General features: G+C 52.5%; 6 protein-coding genes and 1 non-coding gene across 7 annotated transcripts; 5 read left to right on the forward strand and 2 right to left on the reverse strand.

Annotated features, from left to right (window-relative positions):
• Positions 1-2067: 2067 nt before the first annotated feature.
• QC764_0104450 lies at positions 2068-2157 on the forward strand. Its single transcript has one exon. It is a non-coding gene; the product is annotated as a tRNA-Phe (tRNA).
• Positions 2158-2285: 128 nt separating this feature from the next.
• PAM18 (mitochondrial import inner membrane translocase subunit TIM14) lies at positions 2286-3151 on the reverse strand (the record flags this gene model as incomplete). The annotated part of the gene is made up of 2 exons (XM_062950552.1): positions 2286-2982; positions 3038-3151. The coding sequence occupies 2 exons, from the start codon at positions 3149-3151 to the stop codon at positions 2710-2712; spliced, it is 387 nt and encodes a 128-aa protein (XP_062796577.1). The 3' UTR covers positions 2286-2709.
• A 341-nt stretch (positions 3152-3492) lies between these two features.
• Positions 3493-4663, reverse strand: QC764_709310 (uncharacterized protein; the record flags this gene model as incomplete). Its single annotated transcript, XM_062950553.1, has 2 exons — positions 3945-4663; positions 3493-3891 (listed from the first exon to the last, which is right to left on the reverse strand). The coding sequence occupies exons 1-2, from the start codon at positions 4044-4046 to the stop codon at positions 3493-3495; spliced, it is 501 nt and encodes a 166-aa protein (XP_062796578.1). The 5' UTR covers positions 4047-4663.
• Positions 4664-8561: 3898 nt separating this feature from the next.
• Positions 8562-11811, forward strand: QC764_709320 (uncharacterized protein). Its single transcript, XM_062950554.1, has 3 exons — positions 8562-9783; positions 9909-10480; positions 10614-11811. Exons 1-3 carry the CDS (start codon positions 9769-9771, stop codon positions 11377-11379), a joined length of 1353 nt encoding a protein of 450 aa, XP_062796579.1. The 5' UTR covers positions 8562-9768; the 3' UTR covers positions 11380-11811.
• Positions 11812-12155: 344 nt separating this feature from the next.
• On the forward strand, positions 12156-14446 carry QC764_709330 (uncharacterized protein). The gene is made up of 3 exons (XM_062950555.1): positions 12156-12860; positions 13012-13093; positions 13207-14446. The coding sequence occupies exons 1-3, from the start codon at positions 12562-12564 to the stop codon at positions 13894-13896; spliced, it is 1071 nt and encodes a 356-aa protein (XP_062796580.1). The 5' UTR covers positions 12156-12561; the 3' UTR covers positions 13897-14446.
• Positions 14447-15318: 872 nt separating this feature from the next.
• On the forward strand, positions 15319-17400 carry QC764_709340 (uncharacterized protein). Its single transcript, XM_062950556.1, has 2 exons — positions 15319-16609; positions 16671-17400. Exons 1-2 carry the CDS (start codon positions 16095-16097, stop codon positions 16942-16944), a joined length of 789 nt encoding a protein of 262 aa, XP_062796581.1. The 5' UTR covers positions 15319-16094; the 3' UTR covers positions 16945-17400.
• Positions 17401-18226: 826 nt separating this feature from the next.
• On the forward strand, positions 18227-21838 carry QC764_709350 (uncharacterized protein). Its single transcript, XM_062950557.1, has 3 exons — positions 18227-21093; positions 21148-21369; positions 21515-21838. Exons 1-2 carry the CDS (start codon positions 18526-18528, stop codon positions 21292-21294), a joined length of 2715 nt encoding a protein of 904 aa, XP_062796582.1. The 5' UTR covers positions 18227-18525; the 3' UTR covers positions 21295-21369; positions 21515-21838.
• Positions 21839-22841: the final 1003 nt, after the last annotated feature.

Consider the following 22841-nt stretch of genomic DNA (forward strand, 5'->3'; position numbering starts at 1 on the left):
CACACAACTCTCAACTCCATTATTGCAACACGCTTGCTTCACTGTATCACACCGCTGCTGCGGGACAGGACGGCGGGGGGGGGGGGGGGGCGCTAAGGACAACACATCAACAACACCACCAAACACAATCCACAATTGGGCATTGTTTTTCTTTGCCATCTCGATTTCTTTCTTTCTTTTTCGTTCTGCTGCTGCGTGGTTGGTTTGTTGACAAGGGGGCATCTTTTTTTTAATAGCGGTCACCGACTTTCTGGATTGACACTTGACAGGGGGGAAAGTGCACCCAAGCTTCGGATCGTCAAGCCGAGAAAGGAATGGTGTTTCTCCACAAGCCTCAAAAAAGGGGGGGGGGGAGTGTTGGTTTTGACGGCGGCACGACCCGCCAATAACACTAGCCCTCTTTTTTTCTGGGGCGGGCGGGTATGGAGTTCCGGTGAGCTGGCACTGGGGTGGGCCAGCGAGATTCTATGCAAATGCACGATGGTACCTTGGGGGGAAAGATGATCTAAGGCATTGAGACCTGAGGGGAGCTAAAGACGGGCACCAGGCACAGGCACAGGCACAGGCACAGGCACAGAAGAGAAAGAAAGAAAGCGAGAATTGTTGGACCGAGAGAAACCGAGCTTGTTGATGGGCGTGATTGGACCGACTGATTTGAAGGCTTGATCAAAGGGGGCAATTTGACTGATTGATGTGATTATTTTGGTTTTGGTGTTTTGTGGGCTCTTTGTTTTGCCCTGTGGCACTGCGTGTTGGTGATGGTGAAAGTGGTTACGTGCATATATATATGTTTCTTTTGTGAGAAGCTGCGGGTTTTGACATTGAGGTTGGTTTAGGATGCTTTTAATTATGAGGCATGATGAAATGGGTGAAGGCGGAGAGAGAGAGACTGGGGGATTACTGATGCTTGGACCTTGAGCCCTTGGTTTTGTTTGCTACGATGAGGACCTTACTTACATTCTGTTTGGGGATATATACCACAGAAGCTTAGCTACACCTCGCGTGCTCGGTCACCAAGACAACAACAACAACAACTAGAACAAGAAAGAAGAACAAAATACCAAAGGACAAATAAAGCATACTACATGTCGCACGGGTTTTCTCTTATCTGTTGTTGTGGTTGATAGCAGAGTTCCAGCGAACAATTCTCCCGTAGGACCGGTACCGGAAATCAAAAGCCAGTCCCGGACTGCCGGACGGAGGGGGGCGGGTACCGGGGGAGCCGGGGCGGGTCAGCCGGGCCCAGGCAAAACTCCAGCTCAACAAACATTCTTGGCTTTTCGCTTGTCTGGTGGGTAGGGTTTCGGGATATTTGTGGACTTTTGTGGAGGAGGAAGATCCACTGAGTTGTGGAGGTAGGTGGATGTATTGGGCGAGATCCTTGATCGGGATCGACGTTTTCAATGAGCTGGGAATGATCAATGGCTTTTTTTGACGGTTCAAGATTTTGTATGCACAGGTAATTCACCTATCGCAACATTGTGTGAGATTGATCTTGGGGAGAGAGAAGTGGTTTAACCCCCCTCATGAAGTGGCAGATCGAGAGGAACGGCAGATAGAGGATGTTCAAAGATCTCGATTTCGAGATCCGTAGTGGGGAAGTCATTGTGGAGGAGCTCGCAACAACACTGTGTGGAAACATGGTGGGGGGATGAAGGTGTGTGTTATCAGATTATGCTGGCATCTGCTGATGTGTTTACACATGGCATGACGCGGGGACAAAGCGGGCTTCGGTTTCAATACCTCTTCAAAATATTTGTGTGTGAAATTCGCCCAGGGGGAAAAAACCCTAACTTCCCCGACCTGGAGACGAGAAAAAAGGGGGGTGGGCGACGGGTTTTGATACCATCGCCATGCTCTCTGGCAGTCCTAAATAGGAATGAGAGAGGATGGTACAAGGTATAAGAACCTTGGAAGAGAGTCTGGGGTGGGAGAAAGTGACGTAGTAGGTGGGATGGGGATGGCATGGGAAAAATTAAAGATGGTGGTGCTTGAAACTACCCATCCACAAGTTCAGTTCATATGGGGTGGTGGTTGTAAATGGGAAGTTGAAAAAAGAATATCAAGTGCGGTTTATGTGGATCGAACACATGACCTTCAGATTTGTTGATTGAAGTGGACTTCAGTCTGACGCTCTCCCAACTGAGCTAAACCCGCTTTTGATGATGGTGTTTGGGGAGAGAATAGTGTATATGAGGGTATTGTCAGCTTCATCAAGTTGCACAAACAAAGCGCTCCTTTGCTTGCTTCTCCAGTCTCAACATGCAGCTATGTTTGGGTTCACCCTCCAGCCAAATACTCACTGTGTCAACAACACCTCAAGTGATTGTTGATTTTGAGCTTTGTTTTGTATTAGAGGAGAGTTCCCCGGTCAAACCATGACCTCTCTACACACCACCTTAGCAATAAAAATACAGCTCTTCCTCATACAACATAACCCCCCTTTCTCTCCTACTCCAGATCATAACCATCCATCCACCCACCCAACCGACCAGCAGCACCAATGCTTCCTTGTCCACCAACCAACAAAACCATAAAAACCAGAGTGCCGTAACGCCAATGCTATGATGCACACACACTACCCTCTTATGCACCCTCCGAAACGCAAGGTATCTTTTTGGTACAGTCAACCACAGAAATCCCACCATTTTCCCCGTACCCCTTCCATCCCCTTTTGCTATCCCCCAATTCACTACAACTCACACGCCCCTACGAAGAAGTAGTCTTCTCCAAAAACTCCTTCGCCTCATTCACCTTGGTCGCCAAGTACGGACTCCCCCCGCGATCAGGATGGTTGAGCAGCATCAGCGTCCTGTGCGCCTTCCTGACCTTGTCCTTTGTGATGGAGCTCTCCTGAAGCGACAGGATCAGCGCCGCCTCGCGCTTGTTCATCCTGGGCTCGAAGCCGCCCTTGTAAAAGGCTTTGCCGAGGGCGCCGACGCCGCCGCGGGAGCGACGCCAGGCTACGAGGCCTGCTCTGCCCTATACCGAGAAATTAGCGAGGTGTTTTGCGATAGATATAGATAGGGGGACATACGAGGAAGGCAGCAACTGCTACTCCTGCGCCGATGGCTACTGCGGACATTTCGGATTCGGGCTTGCGGGTTTGTTGAGACGAGGTTTGGGGTGTCTGCGCGGGGGCTTTGGACATGTAGCGGTTGGAATGCGACAAGCGGATATTACTTTCGCGCGTTGTGGTGGTGGCGGTGGTTGTCGTCGTCGGGTGGTGCGATGTGGTGGACGGTGACGATGATGACGGCAAGCAATGGAATCAACTTTTTTGACCGGGGGTTTGCGATTTGCGGAAAGTCGCAGAAGTCGGGATTTGCCGCCCGCTTGCCGGCCGGTGACTGGCTGAATTTTTTGCACTGTTACGGGTATTTCACTGAAACAATGCAATAAAAAGCGGGGATGGACGGGTTATTGGCATTTTGACACATGTTTCCCATTACCGTAACTTTGCGAGTATTAGGACATCACAACTGAAACTCATCACTCCTCCGGCCCAGGCCTATGGTATGCCCCCGGCGGCTTGCCCAGTTGATCTTCGACTTCCTTTAGCACCTTCATCTCCATCTCCTCCTCCGCCAACTTTTTCCGCTGCTCGTCTTCCGGCGTCGGCAAGTCCGCCCCTGGGATGGCAGCCGCTCCGTAATTACCTGCCCCACCACGGCCAGTCCCGCCGGTCTTTTGACGGGCTGCTATGCTTGCGGCGACGGCCTTTTTGGTGCGCTCCGCGTCTTCGGACTGCTGCTTGGCCGAGGCAGCCGTGTCTGCTGCGCCGTAGAAGTTGCCGGCTCCTCCTCTGCCGCCGCGGGAATAGGGAACGGGGGCGGGTTGTTGCTGGATGGTGGTGGCAGTGTTGGTGAGGTCGGCTTGGGCTTCGAGGTCCTTTGTGGTGTTAGTTCAAGTACAAATATGACAAACTAGGAGTGATAACTCACAGCAGAAGCCTCCGAAGCCTTCTGGACATCCTCTATATCCTTCTTGCTGTAATAGTTGCCAGCCCCACCACGGCCCGTACGGCGAAATACGTCGTCGGACATGTTGCAAGATCAGCAACAATTGAGAACTCAAAAAATGGGGTTTATTCTAGGCCAATTGATACACTAGGTTTGAGATGTAAGAGTCAAGAGTTTCATTCCCATGAGCTGAAAAAAAGGGGGCAAAAGGTAAGTGAGCTTCAGGCGTAGTAGGCAGTCCCTTCCCTTATCCCTCTTATCAGTTACCCCCCTCACTTTTGAGACTCCTTATCGCAAGTCACCTCATTCATTCACTCATGAAATTCAACTGCCAAGCTGATATCCCACCTCTTGGAGGTTGATCACCTCACTGGGCGTACGTATTCTTACTCGACGCCACAATTTGGATTTTGGAAGGAGCACATGATGAAGAAGAGGGAAAATTGCGAGATCTGAGTTGGTTATGCACAGGTGGCTGAGGGAATTTGGGTTGAGGTGGTGTGTGAATGTCGTGATGTTCACACAAGGCTGGGAAAAAAAAAAAGAAGATCATGTCTGCCGAAGACGGACGGATGGGATATGCCTTAGTTTTCCAAAGTCGCTCATACAAGACCGAATGGAGCAAAAGAATTCCGGTGTCACTTGTGTATACGTGCTGTTTCCGTGAATAGGAAGGTCATTCAAAATCCATCGGAGAAGCCCGGCTCGTGAAAAGCTAAGGAGGGGGCAGTGTTCCATAATTCCCCAATCCCCAAAGTCTTCCCAAACTCAAGCCACACATCATGAACCACACCTCCTCCGTTCACCGGACCTTTGATATATCAATTGTGGCAAACGCAGGTGTCAAACAACACACAAATAGTCTGTTATTGTCCTCAGTTTTCCAAACCATCTTATTTTAGGAACCCTCCGTCACGGAGAGAATTCCAGCTTTTAGATTTTCTCCTAATGCAAGGACCACCGGAATCGCCGGCCAAGCTATAAAGCCCATCCGGAAAGCCAAAAAAACGGTCTCATTCTCAACCACGGTATCGGTAATTTTCCAGAAACACACATTTTCCTGTCGCGTGGCAGGTATGTTAGTCAGGTAGAGAGTCCGTCGTGTCGTCAGCCCTGAAAAAAAGGGTGAGCTAGTGTTTACCTACATGCATGCTGACTTACGGCATGAAATCAATGGCGACATCATCATCCCTTCACAGGAACGCTGGTACCTGTCGTTGTTGTTTACGTGTATGTCTCTATATGTAAGTGTTGCTATTTTCTCCCTCATCCCCACAGATGATATTCCTTGCCCATATGCCTCGCTTCTTCCAGCCGAGTGAGCTACGGAAAACACCCGAGCCGACCGATCGATCGATCACCCTCCGGAGCCGGTCGATCCCTGGGTGAATAGAACCGCAACCTTGCTAGGTGCCGTTGCGGGTTTTTCGAAAACCGTTTGAAAATCCGGGAGTCTCGGTAATAGAAAGAAAAAAGAAAAGAAAAGCGGTTCGTTCCTGGTGATGATTCCAATGCCACCCATCTTCCAACTTTTACCGTGTACATAGTACTAGTGTACCTATACAGTGCCAATTCATAGGGATTATTCCGTCCTACCCAAAAGAGAAGGCAGCTGTCGTGGCTGTCGAAAAGAAAAAGTCAGGTGGCCGCTTTTCTCAACGTCATTTGCCCCTCGGCTTCCATGGCACTGCACACACACTTCTCTAAACGGGTGTGCGTGAGTGAGTGAGGATGGTGTCCTGCGCCATGTCACCCGAGGTTACATGAATAGGCATGCGGCTGGCTTGAAAAAAAAAAAAAAAAAAAAGGACAACATATGCCTCCTTACCTCAGCAGGGGGGTTTTGGTCTCAAAAGGTATTCGGATTCTAGAAGTGTGGGTGTCAGACTAAACAAGAGGTGGTGGTACACATCGGGTCTTCATGCTTAAATGCGCCCTGTGGTACCGGGCAAGGGAGATGTTGTTAGACTTGTTTGATGGCCAGGGTATTAGGGTTTGTTGTGATTGCCATTGTTTTTGTTGCGGCGAATGCCCTTGTCTGCTTCTTTGAAACGCAACGGCAACTCCTCCTGTCTGGTCACTCTGATGAACCGGCACTCGGTTTCTGCCTGTCCGGCAGAAATGAAAGGCCCTGGCTTGTTAGCAACAAAGAAGACACATCACAATCCGACGTAGCAATCCCCATGTTGTGGACCGACAAATATGTGCCTGAAAGAGAGCCCGATGACAAGGGCAGGCAAGCAAGGGCAGACGACCGAGTGATGAGATCTCGAGCCACGTTGTGTGGCTTGCCAGTGGTCTGGCAAAGGAGATCTCTTGGTTCCAGCTCCGTGCCGTCTTCTGAGGATAAAATTTTTCTTCTTCGGAGATTCGACTTGTCAGCAAGCAAAAAAGTCAATGGTTGGTCTCGGATTGGCGTCGTCTAAGAGCGAGGTAACAGTGATGCCGTCCAACTGCTTTGGTGAGGCGGCGTAGATAGTGGGGACATTGTGTTAGGTGAAGCTGTATGTAGAGCTATGTACACACACTACTAGCCTTGGAGGGAAAAAAAGGGTGGAAAGCTAGGCACGCACGAAGGCCAGTCTGGCCCGTCTTGCTTCCCCTTGATCCACGACCCGGTGATCTCGACGATTGGCCGGTATGTACCTATTTTCCAGGACTGTGGGACACTCTCGACGACAGCGACTCGAGCCCTGTCAAAAGAAAAAGAACCGAATCGGGTGAAAGAGGGGGTTGCGTGCTCCGAGGTTATTGGTCAAGCGGCTGGTGTTGTGTCGGGAGTGGATGTGTGGAGTGCTGAAAGGACTCGAGCTCGCTTTGCTCTTGCTGAAGATACTCCGCAGGATATATAGATACCGGTAGGTATGTATGTACCTGTAGACCTGCCTGAATTATAAGTGGTGGTGGTCAATTGGTGAGCCGAGAATGGGGACTGATATCCCCCTTCATTCTGTCAAAGTCAATTGGTGTCGTTTCAACTGACAAGTCCCTACCTTATGCCTCAAATATGTTTTCTTCCACTGAGGGGCATGGATGTCTGTTCCTGGTGCGCCAGTTCCTTGAGTTGAAGCTGGCGCGCTGCATGAACCACCCGAGGGAGTCAAAAGCGGAGGCTTTGGCCTTGTGCAGGGAGGGGGTGTTGTTAGCGCCGATGACAGCCCCGATGCACAGTGCGGCCGCTCGGCTTCGAGGATAAAATGTGGGATCTTTGCCAGTTGCGAAGTTGGCACGTTGATAAGACAGTTGAACAAAGATAAAGAGACAATTGTAATGGGTCTCTGCTGTGTCTAGAATCATAAAAAGTTTCAGATGCAACAATTCCGCAGTGACACGTTTGCAGTTGTTGCTTACGTTCTGAAAAACTTCCAATCCAGGTTTCTCATGGCTTGGATCCTTACTGTGCAAGATAGATGTATACAACGGCTGAGCTAAAGAATGGTCTGAATCAATGAGTGTGGTTGTCAGATTTTGAAAAGACTCATGTGCTTTGAATAGGTAGGTGCCTCCTATGATTGTTGAGAGTCTATTTCAACTCAGTTTATCCTATTATTTCTCTAATTTGTGCTGAATGGCCTCACTGCCGAGAGCTTCATGAGGAGAAGCTTGGCTCCACAGCACCTCATGACCCCATCCAGATCCAGCCCCTCTTCCCAGCAATGGCTTTCAAGCTAGGAAAGATGGCGATCCCGGATGGGGAACACGACAGGCGGGGTACATAAGTAGCGACATGCGGGTATCATCAAGCTTGCGTTCCTGTTCCTAGGCCGGTAGCATAGCTATCACAACACTATTCCTCTGCCGTGACTTTTTTTTTTTTTTTTTTTTGGCATTTGGCGAGCACCACTGTGGCAAGCGTCAACTGATGTCGCTTACGAAACTGACCGAGGGATTGTGCAATTCGGTCACTGAACAGAGAGAAACCCATTGAGTCATTGTGGAGACGGACATTTCTTAGCCATGGCTCAGGACTCGTGACACGGCGACAGCTGCCACCGCTTTGTCCCAAGCAAGGCATTCCAAGTTCCATTCAGACGGGGTCACACGGCGGTTGCTACACCGAGGCCGCGTCTGCACGGAGAGGGCCAGAGAGAGAGAGGAAAAAAAAGGACAGACCGAAGCAGGATGGAGAGCCCGGTGTTCTACAGTACATAAATGTCCAAAATGTTGAGAATGGGCGATCTGAACCGAGTTCGGCATGGCAGGTCCCAGATCAACAGCGATTTTCTTGTTCCGATAGCCCATAGCAAAAAGCTTATCTCGATCCGGGAGACCCTCCATGCACATCACCACAAGGTGAAGAGACAGATATCCAGATGCCGAGCCAATTCCAATATCGGCTTCACACCACCCACCTTATGGAAAAGGGCATCCCAATCAGCTAGCTTCCCCAGCCTGCAGTTGAGTTGACGCTGTTGCACGCAGGGACGGACAGGCAACTTCCAGAAACAGGCGCAATATTGGCCCACCACTGTCCATGGTCACCCGCACCAGCTTTCCTACAGTGCATGCATTAGGTAGGTGGTCGTTATGTGCAGTTTTTGCGCAGTTGGCAGCAGACCCGAGAGGCCAGCTGACGCATTCGGCAAGGGCATGAAGATTGGTGTTCCAAGTTATCTTCACTGTTCACTGTTCACGGCTTTGGGTCTGTACCAATCGAGATGCCACCTACTCCAGACGCATCACCAGTGTCCGAGGTGGTAAAGGTACTACTAGGTTCGGCACCTGGTCTCTCCCTGAGAAAGCTCAAGGGGGGTGAGAGAAGGGGTTACAACCAGGGCAGGCCGGACTCTTTGTGGGCCACGTACCCCGATCGTACCCCCGGGCCCCGACCTCCTTTGGCCTTCGTTGTTGCTTGCAATTCGCACGGCCGTCCAAGGCCAGCCAGCCAGGCTCTTTTTCAGGTTGGATGAATTATGCATGCGTTGCCAGTGCTGAGGGCTGTCAGTTTCAACACAGTGCACCTAGCCAGGTCAGGTATCTTATTGCTAGGTAGGTGGTCTGGTAGGGAACCAGTGGTGTGTCTAGCCTCCCGCCAAACACACAGCGGCGGCTTGTCTTGTCTTGTCCAGTCTTTGTGAACAAAAAGTCCCCCTTTTTACAGATTTTTTTTCTGCACCCTTTTTTTTTTTTTTTTTTGGAGACAGGGCTCAGCGATTGAATCATTCAACATCGATTTCCCATTGCCTTGTTTCCGTCGCATGCCACGCGCCCCGCCTCCTCCACCCCAGCAATCGTCAAGCCTAGCTTACAATCCATCCCTCCTGGCGGCCCATTCTTTTGTTCAGTCTGTGCCGTGACCTACGGCAGGCACAGCCACTCAGGTTTACCTGCTCGCATCCTCTCCTGTTATTGATATTGTCATTATTTTTTTTGGTTCCTTCCACCTTTCTCCAGAAGCAATTGGAAATTATTATTTTCTTTCGGCGATCTCTCATCTTCTGGACAAATATTACGGCGGAGCATCGAGATTGGCTGAAGAGTCACCCACACCCCCCCCTGGACCATACCCTAGCACCCTCTCTCTCCTAAGCTGCTACGCCCGAAATTATTATTACTCCCCGCGCTTGGAATCTCGACGGGCCATCCCAAACACTGGACATAACCACCAACACCTTTTCGTGAACCTCTCCCCTTGCCGCCACCGACACACTTTCACAGCGTCTCACCACACCAGCGCACGCCTTCTGATCAGCACTCTCTATTTTCTTTTCTTCTTCTTTTTTTTTTTTGGTAACTTGTTGTGTTTGGATACAGTAGTAGGTTGCCAGAGCTGTGCAGCCAGTTGGATTACTGCACCGCTTTCGCAATGGCCTCTTCCAAGGTAGCTAGGTCTCTCTCAACACCACCGGCAAAGCGCGGCGTCGGCTCCCACCCAACTGCAGGACTTTTTGAGCAGACAGAAACATGAGAACATGTGCTGACCACAATTTTCCTTCACTCGTTCAGGAAATTCAACAGACCTCTCGACCCCTGAACCGACCCTCCATGACCTCGTCGTCGTCCGTCCCAGGGGGCCTCACCCTGAGCCGCCAATCCCACTCCCGAAACCACTCCCACTCCATCATCGGAGCCACCCTCAACGGCACCCACCGCGTTACCCGTCGCAAGAGCATGACAAACACGGGCGCTAATGTTGCAGCCGTAGCTGCTGCCTTTACGGAACCCGGCGACGGGCCCATGCCCCTCCAGATCTCGGTCCGCCGAAACACACTGTCCAAGAATGGCCTCTCCCGGTCCGTGGTAGCTGGCAGCCTGCCGTCTCCGCCAGCAAGCCTGCCCAGTCGCAGATTCCTGGCCGGGACAGGCATGAGCAACTTGCAGGAGAATGCGATCGACGACGAGCTCAATGACGCATCGGGGGATGACGCCGATTCGGCCTTCCAGAAAGCTCGCGTTAGAAGAGCAAGCGACGGACAGCCCCTGGTCAAGGAAGGTGGACGCAAGAGCAATCGCCCAGAGCTTCGCTGCGAGAAGTGCGGGAAGGGATACAAGCATAGCAGCTGCCTGACCAAGCATTTGTTTGTGCCCATTTTCCTTTCCCTACCCTCTCCCACCACGTGGTCCCTGAGTGTGGAGCGAGGTATCCCGTGCCGGTCGTGGCTTGTCGACTGTGCTGTTTGAACACTATTGTTGACTTTGTCTCTGTTCCAGGTGGGAACATACCCCCGAATGGTCCTACACCTCCAAGCTCTTGATTTCGAAGCACCAGCAGGTGCAGCTGCTCGAGGCTGCTTCGGTACTCGTTGCTATGAACAAGGACTCAGCCACGACGCCCCCAGATTCGGCCCGGGACTTCAACAGCGAACAGGGTTCGGCGTCGCCCCCAGCAAGCGGCTTCTCGGATCCCCAGGACCGGAGCTCGGCCGATACCACCCCACCGCCGCAGCTGGACGCTGTCGGCGCTGCGAACGGGTCGTACAGAAACTTCAGCAAGAGGTTCAGCAACGGCAGTGGGATTTCCCGGTCATATCAGTCTGCGCCTTTTGGAAGTTCAGCTCTTGGCAGCGTTCCAAACGGATCCGGGTTTGGCCACTTTCGGCAGCTGAGCCAGGACCAAAGACCAACATCGTCTGGCAGAAATGCTACCGGTCAGGCCGACAGCGAGCTTGCTGCTGCCCTGCTGGGTTGCAGTTTCGGTAGCCACAACGGGTCTTCGCGGACGGTCCACCTTCCGGCCGACGCACCTCCCGTGCCGCCCCTCCCTACCAAGTTTCTCGAGGAGGCCATGTTGGGCAGCAGCTTCATGAACAGTTACCCCAGCAGGGCTCCTGAGAGTTTCACCCGAGGAGAGCTCCGCCGTGTAGACGTCAAGATGGAGGAAGCCGAGAGCGTCATGGACGAAGACGACGAGGACATGCGCTCCCGCGGCCGAAGCGAAGAGGATGACGACGGTGTATTCGGCCGAATGGAGGAATAAGCTCGCGGCGGGCTTGTTCGGTTTTTATTTCGAGCGGGAACGCCTCGCCATGGTCTCGCTCGGGCGGGCTTTTATGATGTGACGAGGGATTCTGTTTTCTTATGTACCTTTATATTGTTGAACTATTGTAAATGAGGTCGCTCCGCCAACGGCCCTTATCACCGAAGAATGGAGAGCGTCGCGTCCTGTTCATGTCCCGCGGCATGGACCGGGGAGCCGACCAGCTTCACGAGGTTAAAGTGAGGGCTGTGTGCGAGCGTTGAGCGATTCCTCGAGCGGTTAGCGAGCGACTGTCTTTCAGAGACAAAATAAACGAGTATTTTGCTCTAATCAAACTTGAAATAATAAAGAAATGCACAAAGCTGAAAGAACAAGATGCAATGCAATGGTGAGGAGAATTCCGAACGGTGAAGACTGAAGCTGGGATTGGTCGGACGAGGACCAACAAACAGACTTTCAGGCTGCTACTGACTTGGTTGTCCGTGTCAGCGACATAGGTGGTGGGTGGTGTTCAAAGCTTGATGGTAACTGGGCGTGTGTGTGTTATGTGTGTGTGTGTGTGTGTGTGTGTGTGTATGTGTGTTTTGTGAAGGGTAGTATTCTGTGCATTTCTTTTTATTGTATCGGTTGGCTTGTTGAAGGTGGATGGGAGCTTTGGGCAGCAGTCGGTTATTGTTGACAAACAGACGACGACAAGGCGACAAGGAGATGGTAGGTAGGTAGGACTGGGGGGATGGGGGAGAAGAGAAGCGCGGGGTTAGATGCAGCGAGGTGGTGGGGACTGGGAAGACAAGACGTCACTGTATCCACACGGATTTTGGGGGGCCCCTGTTCCTACGCGAGTGTCGCCGCCGCCGCTGCGGTGAGGACAAGCTTCTTTTCTGCGCTTTTGGTTCCATCTCCGGTTTTTTTTTTTTTTTTGAACACGTGAATTTTGATATTGACAAGCTACCTATCATTGCGCGAGGGACGGATAGGAAGTTTACATAATCTTTTTCTTCTTCATACACAGCCTTTCACCCATTTTGGCGATACGGGGAGGTTAGATCTCACGAGCGCACTCATCGCGCGTCGTCACACACACACACACACACACACACACGAGATTTTGGCTACAGCGCCCACCCATCAAACAACAACAGTTTCGTGGATCTGACAGCAGATATTCACCGCGCCGACATCATGCCCCGAATCAAAGAGGCGGCGGCGGACGCCCTTACCGCAGTGGAAAAGGCGTCTGACACGGTTGCCCACCTGGCCACGCGCGTCGAGGTCGCTGCGGGGGATGCGGTCGTTGCTGCTCCTGCCACCATCGCCCGGTCGTTGCCCGGGGATACGGCGAGACTTGCCCTGGGGGTGGGGATGAGTTTCGGGGTTGAGGTGGTGGGGAGGTGGGTGGTCAGGTATTTGACCAAGGGAGAGGGGGTTGATGGGATGTTGGAGGATGGGAGGGATGATTTGGTTGTGGTTGGGTGGAGGATGTAAGTCAAGATTTCTGTTGTGTGTTGTTGGGTCGAAAGGTGAAGGCTCGGTCAGCTTTGCAAGGCTGAGGCAGGGCTGAGAAAACGATATATCTCAGCTCGGTCAGATATGGGGATGAGACCAAGCTAACATGACCGGTTGGGGGGACAGACTCGTACTAGCACTGGGTTGGCTCGGTGACTTTGACGGTTGGGATTTGGCTTCGCTGGCTTTGCTTTCGCATGGTCCTGCGGTAAGTTTGTTCTGTTCTCTTCTCCGATTGCCGCAAATGCAAAAAATCCGGGGATTTTCCGTCTTTGGTAGCCAGAGTACAGCCCCAAAAACTGACATGCATATGCTACCTAGACGTTTCTTGTCTCTGTCTTTTACGGCATTCGCTGGTTGACCGCCGGCGCCTATCTCGGTGTGGAGGTCGTATCAACTGCCTTGCCGTTCCTCCTTTTGCGTCATCTCTCCGGTGACGGGGGCAAGGAGAGTGCTGCCACACCGAACAGGGAGATCGTCACCGACAAGTGGATTCAGCTTCTTACTAGCCTTCAGGCGGGATTGGTCTACAGTGTTGTGCTCTTCCTGGCTGGCAGGACGTTCCTGTCGGATGTGTTTGTGCTCCACTTTGAGGGGATTCCTACTGTCAAGCCTGCCGTTGAGCCAGCGGCCATCTTTACGGGGGCGGATGGGGTCGCGACGGGGGTTTTGGGGTTGTTGATGGGGTGGGCTGCTAGGAGGTTCATCTTTGCGCCTGTGGTTACGGCTCCCGAGGGGACGGTCGGGGATGAGGAGAATGAGAGGTTTGATCCTGCGAGTGCGAGCTTGGAGGAGACGGTCAAGTGGAATTTGTGGGGGTGGAGGGACAAGACGAAGGTTTCGGTTGTGAGGACGGGCGCGGCTGTGGTTGCTACGGTTGTGGGCACGTATTTGGATACGGCATTGGGGATTAGGGGCGTTGATCAGGTTGGGGCGGGGGTCTATGCTGGTGTTTGGGGATTGGCGGTTGTGTTGACGGGGGTGGCGTTGACGTATGTGGGGAGCATCTGAGGCGGTTGGGGGTGGAAGAGGGGGTGTTCGGTGAAGCGGCTATGGGATGACTCTCTCCCGGCCAGGGTTCTACGACATGCGATGGATGACGCAAGGTACCGGGAGCTGGGGGCGTGGTGGTGGGTTCGCAAGCTTAGGCATCGGCAACATGTGGGATGCATCTAGGAAGGAATGGATGGGAAGACGGGAGACCACCACTTGCGGCTGCCGGATCTTGCATGGACCGGGCTTCCATATGAGCAGGCATCCATCTTGGTCGCTTAACAAGCGCGGAGGGTGGTGGTAGCAAGGAGGGTTGCGGTTGCGGTGGTGTGGTGGTGGATATGGTAATGGTGGTGGCTTGAAGCAACGGTTTTTTTCCCTTCTCCCTCGTTACAGCTGATGGCAGCAGTATCAACAGCCGCGGCATGTGTGTGTCGTGCAACCCCAACAAGCGGCGGCTGTTCACCGGGGCGAGTGCTGCGTATGTAGGTATGTAGGATATAATGCGGACAGCTAATAGTATGAAGCGAGTTTGCGGCGCCGGCACATGGCAAGCCGGGATCAGTTACAATGACGACTTTCCAGCCCAAGGCCCGGGGGCCCAGCTGAATAGCTGGTATGACCGGGAAGGGAAACGTAAGGCTTTCTCCGGTGTCGGCAAGGGGCACGGTGGGCGTTTGAGTTCTGGTTGTTGTCATCATTGCTCACCGTTTTTCCATCCCGCTATTGTGTCTCGCGATAATTGCTCCATACGACTGGGGGAACGGACTGGGGACTGGGACGGTGAGTGAGTGCCAGTTTTTTTTTGTTGCTATTGTTCAGCCCCAGGAGCTGCGCCATATTTTTAGCGGACCTTCTCGGCGCCTCATTAGTGTACCGGGACCCGGACGCCGTAGGCGGGGTGTCCACTATACGGAACCGGCTGCTTTTTGAAGCTGAGGCCGCCAAAGGGGGAGGAGGAGGAGAATTGGAACGGACTTTGCCATGCGAAACCAAAATGTTAGTTTCGGCTTCGGATGGCTTTGAGCACGGCTGCGGCAACCGGCTTTCTTCTTTTGATCTTGCTGAAGCCCTTCAATTTCGGTGCAGAGAAACATGCAATAGAAGCGAGGCGCAGTTTGGATGGTGAGGTGCAGCTGTGAGTCTGACCAATGGGAGGGGATGTGGTGACTGAAATGGGCAAAGAGAGCCTGTGAGAGCCGCGCTGGAAACCAGATTGAATCCAAATCTGCCCTTTTGCCCTCTGCACAGCGTCTAAAATCACGTTTTCGGGGGGATAGATGGGGGAAAGCTGGGATAAAGTCCTTTCCCTTTTCGAACGTGGTATTGAGGCTTCTCGGGGCTAAGATGGGGGGGGGGGAGCACCACCACACCGCAAACGCACCCACACACTACCTTGGGGGACAAGCTACTTTTTTGATGTTACATATCGGTTTGGGGGGGAGATGGCAGGCTGTGAGACGCGTGATCAGACGCCCTCCCGTTATGTCTGATGGCCTCTTTCTTCCTCTTTGGTTTTTTCTTGGGATTAGCAGGGGATAGCGAGAAAGACGACTCATACCCACATCAGCACAGCTTTCGGCATGGGGCTATCCTTTTCTTCTTCTCCTTCGTCACCACCACCACCACCCCTCCCTGGCTGGGGTTAGGTAGGTAGGCAGGCAGGCACTGCTGCTGAGACAGCCCAATCTTTGAGGTAACAAAGTCTTGTTGTCTTGGGCAAAGGTGACATTGGAAGTTTACAGCTCTCCAGGTTGGGAAGTCCTAGTCTGGGTTGGAGTACTGACATGTTTTGTCTTGGAAGCACCACTTACATACAACCTTGCCTTGACCTTGAAGCTAAGGTTTAAGCTTTTTTTTCTTTTTTTTTTCCCTGTCCCAGAGATTGCCGCTTTCTATATATCTCCCCGAGGCTCGCCTCCTCTTCTTGATGGAGATGTGTTTGAACAGACAACACAGCCAATCCCCTTTTGCGGATATTATTACCTGCCTATTCCAAGCCGCCTCGCTTTAGCGTTATCATCACGGGCAAACAAAGTCATGACGGACTCGCCGGTCAGGTGGTGTTGAAGTTTGGTCATCTCCTGTTTCGGACTACTGGACTAGTTGGGCAACGTACACTCAGCGAAGTCGTTGCTGTGTCATCATTGGAAAATTTCCCTTTGGCTTGTCGTTGCCTGGTTCTAGTTTGGGCTTGGGGAACAAGGGAAAAAGATATGAAAGAAGCCACCTCTCCTTCGACAGAGAGTTCTATATCTACCCCATCGTCACCAGCATCTGAAGCAACAATTACACACACATCCTCACCGGCATCCTCTTCAACAACAGTTACTGCTGCTCCTTCGCCAGCTTTGACATCAACAACTCTTGCTCCTTCACCTTCAACAACAGTCAACATTCCTTCCCCATCTGCAACGGAAGACATTCCAACTACAACAACAACAACAATGTACGAGTACGAAAGTATCATGACCTTTGACCAGCCCATGATTATGGGCTACGACCCCTCTGGCTCTTCCTCGTCGTACACCACCCCCTCATCTGCTTCTGGAGCCGTGGTCAAGAAGAAGAAGAGCATCAAGTCTGAGACTTCGATTGACCTCCGCGGCCCATTGGAAGTCGATGGCTCAGTCAAGTCAATGGCGAGCATCAAGTTTGACGGGGACTTTGCCGTCAGGGATAGAGTGGAGGCTTATGGGGATGTGGGTGTTCACGGCACACTCAATTGCAGGTTTGTAACCCCCCTTCTCACCCAATTCTCTGTGAAGAACAGAAGACTAACAACAAGTCAGCTCACGAATGAAGTCAATGGGCAATGTGAAAATCAACGGAAACGCCACATTCGGGGACAAGGTCAAAATCTTTGGGAAGCTGAAGATCAACGGGAGTCTGGAAGTCAATGGTGACTTGGAGGTGTGGGGGGCGTTGACGGTGAACGGATATCTGAAGTGCAGGAACTTGACGGTTCATGCCTCCCTCACAACGGTGGATAGCTCGTGGTATGAGGCGGAGAGCGAGACGGTTCATGGGGCGAAGTTGGTGCAGAGGAGTGGTTATGTTGGATGAGCGGGAGATTGGTTGATATTTCTTTTGTGGTTTCTTTTCATGTTTCCTGACTCTGTTTGACATTGGTTGGGCTGGGCATATGGGATTTGGGTTGAACACTGTATACCACCGAGACTTTTGGGCTGTTTCTTTATGTCTGGCATGTTTCTTGTTTTTTTCCTTTTCAGTCTTTGGCATCTCGACTCTGGGGAAGGGGCACGATGAGTTATGAATACTGGGTTTTCTTACTGTCATATTTTCCTTGTTATCATGCTGCTGTTACGTCCAGAGTGTTACAGGCTCATAGCCGTCGATTAGTTTGGGGATGGCATTGGCATTGGTTTCTTGTTCTCAGATACTTCAATTCATTGTTGGCTGTAGCAACAGCATTTAGAGTTGGCCATTGGCATGGCCGTTTAGGTAGCAACATTACAATAGAGCTCAGTACCTGTGTCAACGTTGGCACAGGACTCAACATCATGAACCCCTCAACTCTGGTGCGAATAAGCTGTCCGCGTCATCAACTGGCATCATCATGGACAGGGATACCGTCTAGGTAGCAAGATTCAAAACGGTAGTAGTCGACGTACAAAACGGAGGAGACGTGTTAAGTCAAAGACCCAACCAAGACCAAGAGAGCCCGCTTTCTGCCTTACTGTCACCTCAATATCATGCCATCTCGAGATGTCCTCAATTCTTAGCTGGGTGACATCGCCGTCAGGCATGCTCAGGAGAGTCCACATCGGGACCTAGTAGTAGTTTGTGCTGCTCAAGTGTGCAAACCCGGGGTTTCAAGAACAACGGAAGGGGAGCTGCTGCCTGCAATGGCCTTGTGTCTGTATCCACAAATGCTTGTCTTGTCTACACATGAGGTATGGAAGTTGCAAAACACATCGTCAAGACGGCGGTTGCCGCGGATAACATGGGGAAGCGAGGCTTTTGATCTAGGAGAAATTAAGTAAGGCATTTTCTGCAGGCACGGGCAGACCAAGGCAGGCAGGCTGCCGGTGAATGATTCAGAGATGTGATTTGATCGCCGAGATGCTGCAGACGACAGCAGGTGAAGCCACCGATCGGTAACGATTTCGAGAGGGAGCCGGTCGAGGGTTGGGATGCTAAAGAGATAAGATCAACAGTTCCTTGTCAGGGTTACATTGCAGGCTGCAGGTCTGCCGGCCGGCCACAGGAAGATCATGTGGGGGTGCACAGACCCACTTTGTATCTTCTGCTGCGGGCTGCGGGCTGCGGGCCAAGCCAAAGGAGCGAATGGAGCTTGGACTTTCGCGACGGGAGCACGAGGCGCGTTTGTTCCACAATCACATTCTCAACCGCCGACTTCACTGCAAACGACACCACCGCGACAGCCTCATCCACCGCCCAACAAGAGCTGGAAACCTTGCTCCACGACGCCTACGAGATAGTCTTTTCACTGAGGACCACTATACTGCAGCTTAATACTCACTTTTGCTTCGCATTGCACCCACTCATGGCAAGGCCTTTTGCGCCAACATCCAACCAGTTGCTCTGACGTTGACGTCAACACCGGAAACATCGTGAAGAAACAGACATAAAAAACAAGAGGACGAATTTGAACAACCAAAAATGGCTGCTCCAGAGGCCATTCAACCCGTTGTCGACGAGGCCATCTCTCCGCGACAGGATGCGCCACCGTCCATCGAGCAGGCTATGCACGAGTCCATCAAGTCCATCGAAAATATCACGCCGCTCAATCCCCTCGACCTCCGAGCCGATCCCGATGCCCAGGCCACCGTTAGTGACTTCCTCGACTTTACCGAGTACCTCCCGGCCGATATGATGCGTTCTTTGACCCTGATTGGCCAACTCGACCAGGCCTACATCGATTCCTCGAACAACATCGACGAACTCACAACACAATGGGGCCAGCTCCCCGGCCTCCCGGCTGGTGCTAAGAGCAAGAATACACCGGTGGAGCTGCGCAGCCACGTGTCAGAAAACCTACACCATGCCCTCAACTCTCGCGTCTATTCCCATGCCGAAGCGCAACGGATGGCCGAGAATGTGAACCGTCATCTCAACCGTGCCAAGACCATTCTCGCAAAATTGCAGGCTATGCAGTATAACTACCAAGAGTTGGAGGAGCAACAAAAGAGCCCAGTGGCCAACAGATCGCCTCAGATGTCGAGAGTGCCAAAGATTACACTGAAAATAGACGGACAGAAAGTGCGCAGGCCGAGAGTGCCTAGGATCACAGTTCCTGGCGAGGTGTTGGCGCCATATGATATCAACTTTGACGCATACACCACGGGATCTGAGAGCAGTTCGGAGGAAGAGGATGACGCAGTATCTTCCAGCCGGGTCACTCCGGCTCCGCGTATCAAGGTCGTGAAAGGATCAACAAGGCCGCCCAAGTCGAGTGTTCCAAGGGCGCCAAGACCCAGGACATCTGTCCCCCCTCCCAATGTGCCCGGTGGGCTATCCACCAGTGCTGCCATGGCACAGCTCGTCCCTCCACCCGAAAACGCAGTCCCAGGAAGCGCCGATGCTCCATGGTGTCAGCTCACTGCGTTTGAACTGGCAAGACTTCGTAAGAGAATGAAGAAGAACGCGGCTTGGACTCCAAGTGATACCATGGTTGCGCGAGAGCTAGCCGCGCTCGGACGAGGCGTCGATGCCTTCAAAGCTGCGAAGAAAAAGGCAGAGGACGAGGGGAGGGTGTTTGAGGGGGCGATGCCGGTGCCGACGATCGACCCTCACACCGGCGAGAAGAGGATGCCGCTCGGGGCTTTGACTGTGGATGCTTTGGCGTCGGATGACAAGAATATCACAAACCGTGGCATGAAACTGAACGAGGCTAAGAAACTCAAGAGGGAGCAACTGGCCAAGCTGGCAGCGGACGAAGCCGAACAGTCGGCTGCCATGTTACGGGAACAGGCACGGATGATTATGGGGGGCGTACCTCAACCAGCTGCTGTCGCGGATGCCAAAGCAATCAAGAGCAAGGCTCCGAAGAAGCGGAAACGAGATTCGATGCCGGGAACTGAGGCCGAAGGTGCTGAAGAACAGGAGACCGCGGCGGATGGCAGTCAACAGGCTCAGAGGCCACAGTTTAAGAGAACCAAGACGGAGACGCCTGTACCGCCGCCAATAATAACCTCTGGGAATTCTTTGGGCCCGCCTCAGGAAACGCCGGTCCAGCTTCCCCAGAGGACAAATGCGGTCTTGCACTCTACAACGCCTATACCTTTACCAAACCTTTCTCAGGACCAGTCAATAACGGCCAAGCCGGCATCAGTAATATCAGCTACCTCACCCGCCGGTAGCAACGCCGGGCCTTCGAGCGTCCCGACATTGGCACCCATCAAACTGCCGACTACCGAGACACCTATACCACCGCCAGTGATTTCACCAAAGAAGTCAGTGACGCCCATCCTGCCTCCTGTGAGAGAGACCCGCCAGAAGCAGGCCACTCGGTCGCAAGATCAGCAACAACAGTCACAACCACAGCAGCTTCCACCAGGGGCCGTGTCAGGAGTCGCAAGCAAGGCCACGTCAAGGACAGCAAGCCCCGAGCTGGTTGCACCAAAGCCAGATCCCGACGCTGCTCCTACCCCTGCCCCTGCCCAACCAGCATCAACAGTCGTAACCCGCCGCCCAGCTTCGAGAGGAAAAGCGTCAAGCCAAGAGCCAGCACTACCTCACCACCCCCCATCTCTGGCAGCAGACCGTCCCCGCCGGACTAGCACCGCCCGAAACACCCCTGCCCCTCCAGATGTAGCCGCTGCCCTATCTTCTCACACAACCGCGACGACTTCTGCCACTGCTGCTAGCACCACTGCCGCCACTGCTCCCACCGCCGCCGGCAACTCCACCACCAGACCGGCCAGCAAACGAGCCGGCAAGCGCCCTGCTCCCGGCGTCATTAGCCGGACCAACAGCGGCGGTAACAGCGCCGTGGGTACGCGCAAGGCGGCGCCGAGGAAGAAGCAGAGCGCCGCTGCCGGGTCAAGAACTGCTGGTGGCGGTAACAAGAAGGAGAAAGAGGTGGCGGCGACGCCGGTGGAAACACACGGCGGGACGGCAGAGGTGGAGGTGGACGACGAAGGGAATGTGATTGATCCGGAGGAGCCGAGATATTGTCTGTGTAATCGGGTCAGCTTTGGGACGATGATTCAGTGTGATAATGTTGATGTAAGTAACCCCGGAAGTGGCTGGGGGGAGAAGGAAATGCTAATAGGGAAACAGCAATGCAAGCAGGAGTGGTTTCACTTGGAGTGTGTCGGGTTGGAGGACATTCCGGCGAGGACGACGAAGTGGTATTGTCCGGATTGCAGGAAGGCGTTGAAGATTGGGGAGAGGGGTGAGGTTAGTGCCAGGGGGGTGAGGGCGTAGGTTGGGGGTGGTTTTTTGAGTTTCTTTCTTGGGGGATAAATGGGGGGTATGCGTGTTTGAGGGTGTGTTAATGCGGTGAGGTTGGGTTACTTTGTTAGGTTAGCTGTTTGGTATGGGTGAGTGAGTGAGTGAGTGAGCTGGGCAATGAAAACAAGACAGTCGTCCGATTCTTTCTCTCATAAGTGAGGTGAATGTTGCTAATGACTCTTGGCTATCAAAGCAGAATCCAGATGCTCGTATCACCATTGCTGGTTCTGGAGAATTGAGGTATAAGGTCAGGTCGCTTTGTTATGAAACTGTCTGGAATAAAGGATTCAGTGATAAACAACAAGAACCGTTCGACTTTTCTTGTTATCAAAAGCAGTGCTGTTATAAATGGCGGAGCGACCTCCCAGGCAGATGAGCCAACTCCTCGCTTGTCTGACCATCTTGGAGGTGAAAGTGGGTTTGACCTTGTTGTCTTTATATTGGATCATCGATCGATGATGAGTGAAGAAAAAGCAAAAGCTCACCAGCCCTGGGTGGGCAGGCTACGAAAACCTAGTTGAGAAAGGTTTTTCCTTTGGGGGGTCGAACTCGGGGGCTATCGGTTACAAGCCCCCAGCTCGGGGAGAGGGGGAGTTATTTAAACAGCAGCTCCGACATCCTTACCATTTGTCCTGACCACAAGTGTGACGCCCTGGTAAGGATACTGGAGCTGCTGTTGGAAGGTGGGTGGGGAGAGTGGTGCATATACTCTGGTAGGGGTTGCTCCTCCCTTCAGTTGTTCTGGCTTCTGTTGTTCTGGCTTCTGTTGTTCTGGCTTCTGTTGTTCTGGCTTCTGTTGTTCTGGCTTCTGTTGTTCTGGCTTCTGTTGTTCTGGGTGGAATGACGGTGTCACATGATGGCAAAGTGTTGACCAACTTCCAGGTTGCGACATGGAAAATCATTGTTATTATGGAAGGCTTTGAGTGAGTTGAGCTTGCTGCTTGACCCGCAACCGTCGTGCTTGTGGTGATTCAGTGCTGTCACAGCCACCACATACCTAAGATACCCAAGGTAGCCTTCCTACATCAGGTGCATGTCGAATATACCAGCAGCAACAGTCAAAATCCCATGAAGTTCCCCGCTCAATATCACAACAAATCTCGATGAAAAGTACGGAATATCACTCAAGTGCATAAACCATTTCGCTACGACGCTTCGTATACCTGCATGTAGCTGCCCCCAGAGCGAACAAACCATTACCCTAACTTCCAAAGTGAGGGATGTATCTCTCCCAATGTGGCGTTTCGAGAACAGACTCGGGGGCAGGTGGCTGATGCTGATGAAGGACTCGAGAAGAAAGGTGGTGCCAAGGCACAGCCTCCACCAAACACGCCTTCCAACATGATAGGCTCGAAAACATCCAATTCCAAACTCACCGCCGAGCCTGCTCTAAAGTTATCCTTCGTAGTTTGTTCATCGAGATTCAACTTGAAGTACTCAAGCAAAGCAAGAGCTAATTACATCAACACTTCTACTCTCTCGCGACATAGTAGCTTGTCCAACACGATCCCATAAAAGTC

This window comes from Podospora pseudoanserina (genome assembly GCF_035222485.1).
Source record: "Podospora pseudoanserina strain CBS 124.78 chromosome 7 map unlocalized CBS124.78p_7, whole genome shotgun sequence".
Classification (NCBI taxonomy): domain Eukaryota; kingdom Fungi; phylum Ascomycota; class Sordariomycetes; order Sordariales; family Podosporaceae; genus Podospora; species Podospora pseudoanserina.

Coding starts and splice junctions, on each gene's coding strand:
- QC764_709320 (XM_062950554.1), top strand. Junction 10,481..10,613: donor AGCTGCCTGACCAAGCATTT/GTTTGTGCCCAT, acceptor TCTCTGTTCCAG/GTGGGAACATACCCCCGAAT.
- QC764_709330 (XM_062950555.1), top strand. CDS start 12,562: ATGCCCCGAATCAAAGAGGCGGCGGCGGACGCCCTTACCGCAGTGGAA. Junction 12,861..13,011: donor GTTGTGGTTGGGTGGAGGAT/GTAAGTCAAGAT, acceptor TTGGGGGGACAG/ACTCGTACTAGCACTGGGTT. Junction 13,094..13,206: donor TGCTTTCGCATGGTCCTGCG/GTAAGTTTGTTC, acceptor TATGCTACCTAG/ACGTTTCTTGTCTCTGTCTT.
- QC764_709340 (XM_062950556.1), top strand. CDS start 16,095: ATGAAAGAAGCCACCTCTCCTTCGACAGAGAGTTCTATATCTACCCCA. Junction 16,610..16,670: donor CACGGCACACTCAATTGCAG/GTTTGTAACCCC, acceptor ACAACAAGTCAG/CTCACGAATGAAGTCAATGG.
- QC764_709350 (XM_062950557.1), top strand. CDS start 18,526: ATGGCTGCTCCAGAGGCCATTCAACCCGTTGTCGACGAGGCCATCTCT. Junction 21,094..21,147: donor TTCAGTGTGATAATGTTGAT/GTAAGTAACCCC, acceptor ATAGGGAAACAG/CAATGCAAGCAGGAGTGGTT.